General features: G+C 38.3%; 1 protein-coding gene across 1 annotated transcript in view; it reads left to right on the forward strand.

Moving 5' to 3' along the window:
• The window catches only part of MAGI2 (membrane associated guanylate kinase, WW and PDZ domain containing 2), a 1147386-nt gene that overhangs the window by 731993 nt on the left and 402530 nt on the right, over positions 1-12863 (forward strand). Inside the window, 1 exon segment of the mRNA XM_054692500.1 lies at positions 682-897. Within this exon segment, the coding sequence (XP_054548475.1) occupies positions 682-897 (216 nt within the window).

Genomic DNA, 12863 nt, shown 5'->3' on the forward strand with positions numbered 1-12863 from the left:
CAGCAGTGTAGATCATGGAGTTGTGAGGGAGGAGCTGTGTAGCTGAAGCATGTTGACAGCAGCAGGAACACTGTGAGCCCTGGAACCATGGCCACATGGAGACACAGCCCCACACAGAGCTAAGCGTGTCAAGGCAACCACTTGAGCCCTTTAAAAGATGCAGAAAAGCACAAGGCACTTTGCCTTTCCAGAATGGTGTGAAATTTGCCAAAACAAAAAAAAGTCACCTTTACTCTTATTCAAACATAGGTATTTTTTAAAAGATTGAAATTAAGGCTATATATAAAAAAATGGAATCATTTTGGAAGTGTTCCATATCATGTGAAAATAATAAGATTATATTTTGGTTTGGCACAAAGGCAAGAATGAAGATAGATCTATATCTTTATTTCCTCATTAAAGGCCAATACAATAGAAGCAACTAATAAAGACATAACAGTTAAAGGATACAAAAATGGTGTAAATGTAATCAAAGCCAAACTTGTATATTGAATAAAACAAATCAGAACGCTGAGTTTATTGCAAGGCCACGGGATAATGAGTTCTGTGTTGCTCTCAGCCAAAGGGATTTTTGTGGGAAGTTATTTGGATAAAAAGTTGTCAGTATAATTTCCATTATTTATAAATTATGCACACAATAGGAGAAATCTTTAACCACATAAATTTTGGTATCATTTGTAGACAATTACTACGGTACACCGAAACCTCCGGCAGAACCAGCCCCATTATTATTAAATGTAACAGACGAGATACTTCCAGGAGCCACTCCAAGCGCTGAAGGAAAACGGAAGAGAAATAAGTCAGTGAGCAACATGGAAAAAGCCAGTATAGAGCCTCCCGAGGAGGAGGAGGAAGAGAGGCCTGTGGTCAATGGAAATGGAGTAGTAGTAACACCAGGTGAGTCATTTACAATTTTTATAGGGTCATCAATTATTTTAGAAGAAAATACCTAGTTTTTTAGTTGGTCTCCTTTAACATTTAGAGTATTTTGAATAAAGTAACTTGTGTGTTCAAAAATATATAGACATCTGTATGTTCTAATGTGTGTGTATGATATATAGGATTATAGTTTTCTGAAAAGAGAAAATGATGCTATAAAATGGAAAAGGACAGTTTTGTATCCAGCTTGCAATTCTTTCAATTTCTTCAACAATTAGTTTCACTTATACAATATTAATAACAATATGCTGAATAGTTTAAATCTCTTACAGTTTCTTATAAGTCATGAATATGATTGTGTCAAGTTCTGAGGTCTTTGTCTATTAATATCAGATAAAACTATCCTTAGAAATCTTACTAAGCTCATAGTTCTCTAAATAGAGTTTACAATATAATTTAGATAACAGCTTCGAAGAACACAATTCTCAAAGTGACTAGAGTTACACATTGCCCATGTATGCATCTCCTCACTCTAACCATTCATTCTGACAGCATTCTTTTCTGCACTGACATTATAAAATCACCTACTCTTGAACAAGGAAGAAGCTTGTTATCCCATTTAATTTATTACCTATAGTATCATATAAAGAATATCAGATAGAAATAAGATGTGCTTTTTAAGGTATGGATTTGCTGTTTTCTTATGATTACTACTAACAGGGTACCAAAATTTTTATTTCTAAAATAGACTTTTTCATATTATTCATAATTAAATGTTATCAAAACAAAATTATGGCATTTTCTTGGCCTCTAAGCTTGGAGGAAGCTTAAAGCTCTAGAAAAATGTTAACATGTGCATCCCACATACATACTATCCTTAAGATGTGTCCTACATTGTTGTCTGTACTTTTTTATATTAATTTTTTTATTTTTACATCATTGTTCATTTTTAAACAATATTGGGTTCTCCCCACCCCCTCAGGTGTAGTCCCCATAGAGTTTCCTTCACCAATGTTCCCGTGCACCATCACCTCAGTCCCCTGTGCTCCTTCTTCCCTCCATCTGATCCCTCTCCCTCCTCCTCCCCTGCAGGATGTCTCTGATTTAAAATTGTCCATTTTTGCTTTGTTGTGTTTTGCACTGTTATTATTTTTTACACTGATGTCTTATTTGGTTCCACTATATTCCTGCTATAAATGAAACCATCCGATATTTTTCTTTTTCCTTCTGGCTTATTTCACTGAGCATAATTCCTTCTAGTTCCATCCATGTTGCTGCAAATGGCATGAGTTTATCATTTTGATTGCTGAATAATATTCCATTGTGTGTATATGTCACATCTTCTTCGTCTAGTCATCTATTTTTGGACATTTGGGTTGTTTCCAGGTTTTACCTATTATAAATAGTGCTGCGATAAACATAGGGGTACAGGTGTTCTTTTGAATCCATGTGTTTGTGTCCTTTGGGTAGATCGCTGGGAGTGGAATTGCTGGGTCATTTGGTAGCTCATTTTCAGTAGACTGAGGAACCTCCAAGTTGTCTGTATTTTTATTTATGCCTCCCTATGGCCATAGTATTTGAATTTCTATACTCAACTATTTTCATGAAAAAAGTTTCATAAGCTTATTTTTACCTACCTTGTTCAAAATACCTCTAAAGTTATTCTTCATTGAACACAGGGAAACCAAATTCTAACCTATATAAGTCAAGGTATAAAACCTTAAAAAGTAGTTTCATTTTGATTACTCGAGGAGGATAACCTCCATCAATATATTGATGATCACCAACTTTTTCTCTGACCCTTACAATCATTGATTTCCAAATATTAACACTAAAAATCTGGTAAGTGTAACTTGGCTACTATAAAATGACCTGGTAATTTTCAAGCAATTAGATACCTTGTCTTTTTTTATTTTGAAAACACTTGCTTTTTATCATGTAATAGATTTAAATTAAGTAGATTGTACATATTTTTCCTAGTTGATCTTTAATGTGATAAGCAAACCCATTCACCTTCATTGGCCCCAAAAGAACCAAAAGTTGGGAGTCAAAGCAGATACAAAATCTCTTCCCAGTTAACACCTTACAGTATGACCCTGGTTAGGCCTGAATTGTTATTTCATTTCTAATCTGTATAGAGCAAATCAAAGTGTTCTTGACCCACAGACACTTAAACTAAATATTTATATAACATGGGAGGGGCACTTGGTGAATCACTATTCCTTTTTTTTGTACCATGGATATGAGGAGTAGGATATTTTTATAAAGTGGTCTAAGAACCCTAAAGAAAAATCAAATAGGTTAAACTCTTCTTGATCAGTCCTAGTCATATGACTGTCTCTCGACTGCTCAGCCTGAAGATGGTAGGGAATTACTATGCTGGTCAACTGTGAGATTTCTAGCAGTCAATAGATGTCTCAAACAATGGTTCTGTAAGCCTGGCTGGACAAGTAACCTTTATATTATCTTTGACAATCCTGTTGTGGAAGACAAGTGTTGTATAAATAAGGCAGTTTTTCACCTAGTGTTCAAAGATGGGAGGACAGTCCCAAACAAGAAAATTGGTCCATCATCTCTTATTAGAGATATTTGACAACTTCCCTCTGAAATGCTTTTTGTTTTTCTTTTGGTTCATCCCATTAAAAATTTGATTTTCTTTGCTACCCCCTCATATAAATTTACCCAAATCTTTAACTTTTGAACCTCTTAACATTTTTTCCAGCATGGAGTCTTTGTCCTTCCATGTCTTCTTCCCATATATATTTACCAGATGCAGGACACGTAAGAGAATATTGAGGAAATTGTAGCTTGAATTTACGTTAACTCTGTCCTTTATAGACAAAGAGCCCATAGTAGTAACTAATATCGGACATCAATTCCCAGCATAAGTAGTGTAATCAATGGTATATATTGGATAGTGAATAAAAATTCCTGAGCTTACTTTATTCCATTACAAAGATATTGATAATATTTTAAATCAATAGTAATTTGATCAATAGCCAATAATCAATTCTCAGTAATAACATAAGTAAATTCTTTTTTTTTTTTTTTTTTTTTTTTTATGTGTGTTCCATCCTAGTAACAGCTCTGCATGATCAGATCATGAGGTACCCAATCAGAGTATTTTAAGTCACCATTTTTTTCTTTTTTCTTTTTTTTTTTAATAATAAATTTTATTTTTATATTCCCCATACAATTGCAGCCCCCCATTCTGACCCCAATCCCTCCCCTCCCACCCCCGCCCCCCTAAAAGTGTCTCTGGTTCATAGTTTTTTGTTGATTTTGATTTTCACTTTCTTATAGTTATTCGTTTTCCTGGTCCCTTATTTAAGTTTTCTAGATTCCTGCTATGAGTGAGACCATCCGGTATTTTTCTTTTTCTTTTTGGCTTATTTCGCTGAGCATGATCCCTTCCAGCGCCATCCATGTTGCTGCAAATTGCATGTGTTTATCTTTTTTGAATGCTGAGTAATATTCCTTGGTATATATGTACCACATCTTCTTGATCCAGTCATCTATTTTTGGGCATTTGGGTTGTTTCCAAAGCTTAGCTATTGTAAACAGTGCTGCTATAAACATAGGGGTGCAGGTGCTCTTTGGAATTGATGTTTCTGTGTCCTTTGGGTAAATACCTAGGAGTGGAATTGCTGGATCATATGGAAGCTCTATGTTTAGTAGGTCCAGAAATCTCCACACAGCTCTCCACAGTGGTTGGACCAGTTTGCACTCCCACCAACAGTGCAGAAGAGTTCCTTTTTCTCCACACCCTCGCCAACATTTGTTGTTGCTAGTTTTTTTAATATGTGCCATTCTCACTGGTGTAAGATGGTATCTCATGGTACTTTTGATTTGCATTTCCCTGATGACAAGTGATGTTGAACATTTTTTCATATGCCTGTTGGCCATTTGCATTTCCTCTTCAGAGAAGTTTCTTTTTAGCTCTTCTGCCCATTTTTTGACTGGGTTATTTTCTTTGTTGTTGCTGAGTCTCATCAGCTCTTTGCAGATTTTTGTGATCAGTCCTTTATCATTAGTTTTGGGTGCAAAAATGTTCTCCCAGTTGGTGGGGTTTCTCTTTGTTTTTGTTATTGTCTCTTTGCTGTGCAGAAGCTCTTTAATTTGATGTAGTCCCAGCTGTTTATCTTCGCCTTCACTATCACTGCTTTGGGTGATGTGTCTGTAAAGATGTCTTTGATGTGCAAATCACGTAGTGTTTTGCCTATATTTCCTTCTATATATTTTATGGTTTCAGGTCTTATGTCTAGTTCTTTAATCCATTTTGAGTTGATTTTTGTGTATGGTGTGAGGTAGTGGTCAAGCTTCATTCTTTTGCATGTAGCGACCCAGTTTTCCCAGCACCATTTACTGAACAAACTTTCTTTGCTCCAATGCATAGTCTTTGCTCCTTTGTCAAAGATTAGTTGACCATAAATCTGTGGGTTTATTTCTGGATTTTCTATTCGATTCCATTGGTCTGTATGTCTGTTCTTGTTCCAATACCATGCAGTTTTGATGATTATGGCTTTGTAGTATAGTTTGAAGTCTGGGAGTGTGATGCCTCCATTCCCTTCTTTTTTTTTCAGGAGAGCTTTGGCTATTCGGGGTTTTTGTGATTCCATATGAATTTCATCAATAATTGTTCTATTTCTTTGAAGAATGACATTGAAATTTTGATTGGAATAGCATTGAATCTGTATATTGCTTTTGGAAGGATGGCCATTTAATAATGTTTATTCTTCCAATCCATGAGCAGGGGATGTCTTTCCATTTCTTTGTGTCTGCTTCTATTTCTTTTAACAGTGTTTTATAGTTTTCTTTGTATAGGTCCTTTACCTCTTTTGTTAGATTTATTCCCAAATATTTGATTTTTTTTGTTTCAATAACAAAAGGGATGGTTTTTTTGATTTCTTCTTCTTCAGATTTATTGTTTGTGTATAGGAAGGCCACTGACTTTTGCATGTTGATTTTGTATCCTGCCACTTTACTGAACTGATTGATGAGTTGAATTATTTTATCCGTGGACTTTTTGGGGTTCTCTATGTATATTATCATATCATCTGCAAATAGTGATAGTTTGACTTCTTTTCCTGTTTGGATTCCTTGGATGTCTTTCTCTTGTCTTATTGCTCTGGCTAGGACTTCCAGTATTATATTGAAAAGCAGTGGTGAGAGTGGACATCCTTGTCTTGTTCCAGATCTTAATGGAATTGCTTTCAGCTTTTCACCATTGAGAATGATACTGGCTGTTGGCTTGTCATAGATGGCCTTTATGATGTTGAGGTATGTTCCTTGTATCCCAAGAATTTCAAGGGCTTTTATCATGAATGGGTGTTGCACTTTGTCGAAAGCTTTCTCAGCATCTATTGATATTATCATATGGTTTTTATATTTCTTTTTGTTGATGTGTTGGATAACGTTGATTGATTTTCGGATGTTAAACCATCCTTGTGTCCCTGGAATGAATCCTACTTGGTCGTGGTGAATTATCTTATGGATACATTGTTGGATTCTGATAGCTAAAATTTTATTGAGGATTTTTGCATCAGTGTTCATTAGGGAGATTGGCCTGTAGTTTTCCTTTTTTGTGTTGTCCTTGTTCGGTTTTGGTATTAGTGTAATGTTGGCTTCATAGAACGTGTTTGGTATTGTCCCTTCCTTCTCAATTTTTTGGAAGCGTTTGTGAAGGATAGGCACTAATTCATCTCTGAATGTTTGGTAGAATTCATTTGTAAATCCATCAGGTCCTGGGCTTTTGTTTTTGGGGAGGTTTTTGATTACCATTTCAATTTCGCTGCTTGTAATTGGTCTGTTTAGGTGTTCTATTTCTTCTTTATCTAGCTTTGGGTGATTGTAGAGTTGTAGGAATTATCCATCTCCTCTAGATTGTTAAACTTGTTTCCATATAACTGTTCATAGTAGTTACTGATTATTCTTTTGATTTCTGCTGTGTCCGTTGTGATTTCTCCTCTTTCATTGATGATCCTGTTTATTTGTGCTTTCTCCCTTTTCCTTTGTGAGCCTGGCTAGGGGTTTGTCTATTTTATTGATTTTTTCAAAGAACCAGCTCTTGGTTTCATTGATCTTTTGGATTGTTTTTTTAGTTTCAATTTCATTTATTTCTGCTTTGGTTTTTATTATTTCTTTTCTTCTACTGGTTTTGGGGTTTTTTTGTTGTTCTTTTTCTAGATCTTTGAGCTTCGAGATTAGGTTGTTTCTTTGAGTTCTTTCTTGTTTCTTGATGTGAGCTTCTATTGCTATATATTTTCCTCTTATTACTGCTTTTGCTGCATCCCATACATTTAGGATATTGGTGTCCTCCTTGTCGTTCAATTCAAAGAATTTTTTAATTTCTTCTTTGATCTCCTCATTAGTCCAGTGGTCTTCCAGTAGTGTGGTTTTTAATCTCCATGAGGTAGGAAAGTTCCTTGCCTTCTTTTATGGTTTATTTCTAGTTTGATGCCTTTATGGTCAGAAAAGATGGTTGATATGATTTCAATCTTGGTGTATCTGTTGATGTTTGTCTTGTGCCCCAGTATGTGATCGATCCTGGAGAATGATCCATGTGCGCTTGAGAAAAATGTGTACTCCGTTTTTTGGGGGTTTAGTGTTCTATAGATGTCTGTTAAGCCCAATTGCTCTAGGTCCTTATTTAGAGCTTTGGTTTCTTTACTTATTTTTGTCTTGTTGATCTATCCATTGTTGATAGTGGTGTGTTGAAGTCTCCCACTACGTATGTGTTTTCTCTGATGTCTGTTTTCAGAGAGGATAACAGTTGTCTGATATATTTTGGTGCTCCTTCGTTTGGTGAGTATATGTTAATGAGTGTTATTTCTTGAAGTATTGTCCCCTTGATCATGATGTAGTGACCATTGGGGTCTCTTCTTATTTTTTTGAGTTTGAAGTCTGTTTTATCTGATATAAGTATAGCTGTTCCTGCTTTCTTTTTTGGTCCATTTGCTTGTAGGATTGTTTTCCATCCTTTAACTTTGAGCCTATTTTTATCTTTTGTAGCTAAATGTGTTTCCTGGAGACAGCAAAAGGTTGGGTTTTGTTTCTTAATCCAGGCTGCAACTCTGTGTCTTTTTATTGAAGAGTTTAGTCCATTTACATTTAGAGTTAATATTGATATGTTAGCATCTGTATTTGCCATTGTGTTTGTCTTTCCTTTGATTTTATTTATTTATTCTTTTAATAACTTTTTTTTTTTTGGCCTTCTTTCATTGTTATTCGTCCCTCTGAGGTTCTGGCTTTAGAACTCCTTGTAGTATTTTTTGGAGTGGGGGTTTAGTTGCAATTAAATTCCGGAGTTTCTGTTTGTCTGGGAAGGTCCATATTCTTTCTTCAAAGAGGAAGGAGAGCTTTGTGGGATAGAGAATTCTTGGTTGGCATCTGTTTTCTTGGAGTCTGTTGACTATGTCCCTCCATTCTTCCCTCCTGCCAGCTTCATTATTTTTTCCTTGTCCTGGATTCTTGGGAGCTTTACTATTATGTGTCTTGCTGTATTTTTCCTTTCGTCGTGGAAGTTTGGTGTTCTTCTTGCTTCTTGTATATCAATTTTCAGCTCCTTCTTCACATTTGGGAAGTTCTCTTCAATTATCTCTTTGAATATTTTCTCTGTTCCTACTTCTCTCTCCTCTCCTTCTGGTATTCCTATAACTCTTATATTTCCTTTCCTCATGGAGTCAGATAGTTTCCGAAGTCTTTCTTCGTTCTTTTTCCTTCGTACTTCTCTTTCCTTTTCTGTTTTGGTTCTTTTTATTTCTGTGTCTTCAAGAGTACTTATTCGTTCTTCCATTTCATCTATTCTGCTTTCATTGCTTTTCCCAGAATTCTTTAGTTCTTCCATTAATTCTTTGATCTCCTGCATTTCTTTTACTTCCCTCTTTAGGGACTCAATTTCATTCTTCTTCTGACCATTGTTTTCCCTCTCTAGGGACTCAATTGCATTCTTCTGATCGTTGATTATTTTTCCCTTATCATTGTTTTCCTTTATGACTTCTGTCAGTTTTTTAATCACGGCAATTTTAAATTCTCTTTCTGGAAGGCTCAGAAGTTCTTCCAAGTTACTGTCGTTGCAATCTGGGGGCTGGTTTTCTTTTTGTGGTGTGCTTTTTCCCTGGGGAGTTGCTAGATTGCGTGTGGTTCTTCTCCTCCCTACTGTCTGTTTTCTAATTTGCCGTATGCGTTGGGACACTGTGTAGTTGGGACTGGCCGGCATCTTGGGTGAGCTTCTCTGCTCTCCTCTGGTTCCTCCAGGAGTCATCTGTCAGTTTCAAGCAGTCTTTACTGGAGAAAAGGTCCCTGTTCTAAAATGCCGATGTGGGGACACACTCCCTGTGCGCCTGGTCTGCCCCCGTTGGTGGGTTCCTGCTCCCCCTCTGGCCTTGGACTGCAGGCCAGAGGGGGTCTGGTGTGGGCGAACTTCCCCCGCTCACCTCTGGCTCCTGAGGAAGCCTTCTGCAGGTAGTCTTTACTGGTGATGTGGGACACACTCCCTGTGTGTCCGGTCTCAGGCACACTCTTCTGCGCGTCTGGTCTGCCCCGGCTGTGGGTGCTCGCTCCCCCTGTGGGCTCAGACTACTGGTCAGAAGGGGCCCGGCGTGGGCTAACTCCCCAGCTGGTCACTGGCTCCTCTAGGCGCCTCTGCTGGCTTCAAGTCGCTAGGTGGCGCCAGAGATCTCTCCTGGAGCCCTTGGGGAGCTGATTTTCCACCCCGTGGGACAGGGAATAGAGCGGGAATGGTAGGGTAAACCTCAACGGCTTTGGGGTGCTGTGTCTGCCTTGTGCCCCACCATCATGGGGAACCCACGCCCCTAGTTTCGTGCCCCGGGTGTCAGTTCCAAAGCCCTCAGTTCCAGGACTCAGGCTGTAGCCCAGTTCAGTGGCGCGGGAATGGCGCCTTTTGAATCCCGCTCCCGTGCCTGGGCGCCTGGGCCTGCTCACTCAGTGAGGGCCTTCGTGCGTCTCCCCGCAAGCCTAGGTCGCAGGCGCGGGGACCTGGGCAGCTGCGATCTGGATCCGCGTTTGTTTTTCAACTGCACTGCTTTTCCACGCGCGATCCCGATTCCGATCCACACTTGGTTTTCCAGCGCGCTGCTGTTCCGCGCAATCCTGACCGCGATCCGCGCCTGTTTTTCCAGCGCGCCGCTTTCCGTGCAAGCTTACCGGGCGGCCGGGGCTGTGTGCTGGTGCTGGCCTCCTCCCCGGGAGCGGGGTCTCTCTTTAATGGCACCCGGAGCTCACCTCTGAGGCGGATCCTGCAGGGTTCTCCACAGCTCCCGTTCACGGGGTGTGGTGGCTGAAATAGTTCCTTTCCACTCACAGTCCCGCTTGCTACGTCGTTTCTTCTTGTTGGTCGTTTTAGTTTGTTGTTTTCCTCCTCTCTGCCGGTCGGAGAGTGCCGCCTCTGTGGGCGGGGGAGGGGAGCAGGGTTCTGCGCTTCCCTCCCTTCTAGTCCTCTTTTATGGCCACTTTCTTCTTCGGGCAGTTCGCTGGTGTCACCCGTTTATCTTCCGTGTCCCAGTTCTCTCTGGGACCTGCCGCTTTTCCTCCCTATTAACTTTTTTTTTAATGGGAGATCTTACTCGCAGCGTCTCCTCGCCGCCATGTTGCTCCGCCCCCCCAACATAAGTAAATTCTTTTGCAATGTTGTCATGAGCTAGGAATTCCCTAACCTCATTATATGTTCTAGTTCATTTAATTCTAACAGTCCTATTACGTAGGTACTATACTATAGATTAAGACAATGAGGTACATTACAGTTAAAGAATTAGCCCAATAACTAGAATTCATATATAGGAAAGCTGGATCCTCAACCATGCTCTTAGCTGCTATACTATTCTGAGCCTTTATAGCACCAAACAAAAGCATAAATATATTTCTAAACAATGTGGAGAGATATGAACACTACTTTATCAACATGTTTTTGCCCATTGTATGCACTCATTAAAAGAGACTTGCCACCGTTTATATTATTTTTATTCTCACAATCATAGTATATTTACTTAAAGAATAAGGTGCTGAAATTTAATTTAAGGTATCTAACTAATTATTAGCAGAGTTGAGTTTTGAACCGACAAATATGTGAACTCATTCTTTCTCCATCACATTTCCCTGCAATGTTAACCATGCTGAGTGACTCCTCACCTCCATCAGGAAAACCATAATCCTGCAACTCAATGAATTCCATCTACAATATATGTGCCCATCACTGGGTTCATGGCAATGGTGTTATAGCTAATGTTTGCAAGGATGATATAACCTTACATCATCCTAGAGAATCTGTCTTTAAATGCATATTTAAAATTCATATCCCCAGGAAACCTTCCCTTGACATTAGTCTCACCTATATTTAGACATCTTTATCTTGTTAGAGTTGACATCTAGCCTCATGGCTTCAAATACTGAAGATTTACCCATTGCCTTCCCTCCTCCTGTATCCCAGGACTATATTTCTAACTATTCCCTCTGGATAATTCCACCTATGCATTTCTTTAGCAACTTAAATATAACACTCTACTTAAACTCCTATTCCACAAAACAAATAAGCAAACCAACTGACAAAGTCCTTTAGCTGACTTCTCTAATTCTTCTCATCCAGATACCTCGTTATCTTTTATGCCTCTCTTCCCCAGCCTTAATCAATTGTATTGAGTATCTGAGACAACGCACCCTATAGTTTTTTCATCTCTTCCTTCCAAATATCCATACCACATCCTCAATTCTACCTGATTACTTCATATGTAGACTTCAGTCCCCTAAATGATCTACATTTCTATCAGTTCCATCCCTATCAAATTACCTATCCTCCTGTCAGTGAAGATTCTTGAACTAATAATTTGTCACCTAACTATCCTCAAAATATGGATGTGTTTCCATTTCTTTAATACTTGGGCAATACTCAGGTCCTCCTACATTTAACTGTAACATCTTTTTAGTTTTGATTCCCACTACCCTACCACATTAACTCTCTTCTCTCATCTACCACCCAAACTAATGAAACATCCTCTCCTGTATGATAAGCATTTCCTACATAGGAACCTCCAATTCTTTCATCCACCATTTAGTGAAAAGTTTTATATTTTCTATAATGAAAATCTCCATCATGAAAAGTTGAGAGTTATAGTACAATATATACTTTTCACTCACTTCTGAGGTATCAGCTTGGAACTTGTCAGTAACTTTTCATAAAGTGTGTATCTGGCATCCCCACATACATTGTAAGCATTTTTAGGGCAGGGATTATGTTTATGTTTTTGTTTACCTGTTTCAGCGATTAGCATATGTCTTTAAATATTAAAAGCCCTTAGTCAATGTTTTTTTTTATCATCTATACTTGATGTCAAACTATCAGCATGATTAGATTTGTTCTACATTCATTTTACACTTTTTAAAGTCTTCAGCGTGCAGTGTTTCTCAGTTTGAAAGATGTGAGATTCCCTCAAAAGATGTGTGATAACTAAAGAAAATTATACATAAGTGTATTTTTTTTTAATTCTTTAGAGCTAAGAACCATTCACTCTATCTAATTGTGAAAATACCGAAAGACAAAAGTACTTAATAGATAAATAAATAGGCTGTTTTAAAAGATTTGGCTCTTCTGAAGAAAAGCAAAGTCCCTTATGCCATAGTAATTGGCTTAAGCTTTCTGGGATTTCTTTTATTTCATGAATTATCTGCTAAACTTTTCCGGAAAGTAATTCACCATTATATTGTAGCTTCCCCTCACCAGCTATTAATAAGCCTAGTGCAAAGAATTAGAAATGCACATATATTTTAAAGGCAGCTAATTCTCTCTGTTAATACACACACACACAATGTCAGGAGGAACAGGCCCGTGAGAGCTACCTTCACCAACAAAGGGAACACAGTATGTGTACACAGAGCTGCCTTCTCCAGGCCCCCAAGCCTGCAATTAGTGCAAATGAACTGCATCTCCCAGAGAGCAAACAGAGTGTCCCTTATGTGATCACCGAGTGTCCTCA

This window comes from Talpa occidentalis, unplaced genomic scaffold, assembly GCF_014898055.3.
Source record: "Talpa occidentalis isolate TD23 unplaced genomic scaffold, MPIMG_talOcc4v2.1, whole genome shotgun sequence".
Taxonomy (NCBI): Eukaryota; Metazoa; Chordata; class Mammalia; order Eulipotyphla; family Talpidae; genus Talpa; species Talpa occidentalis.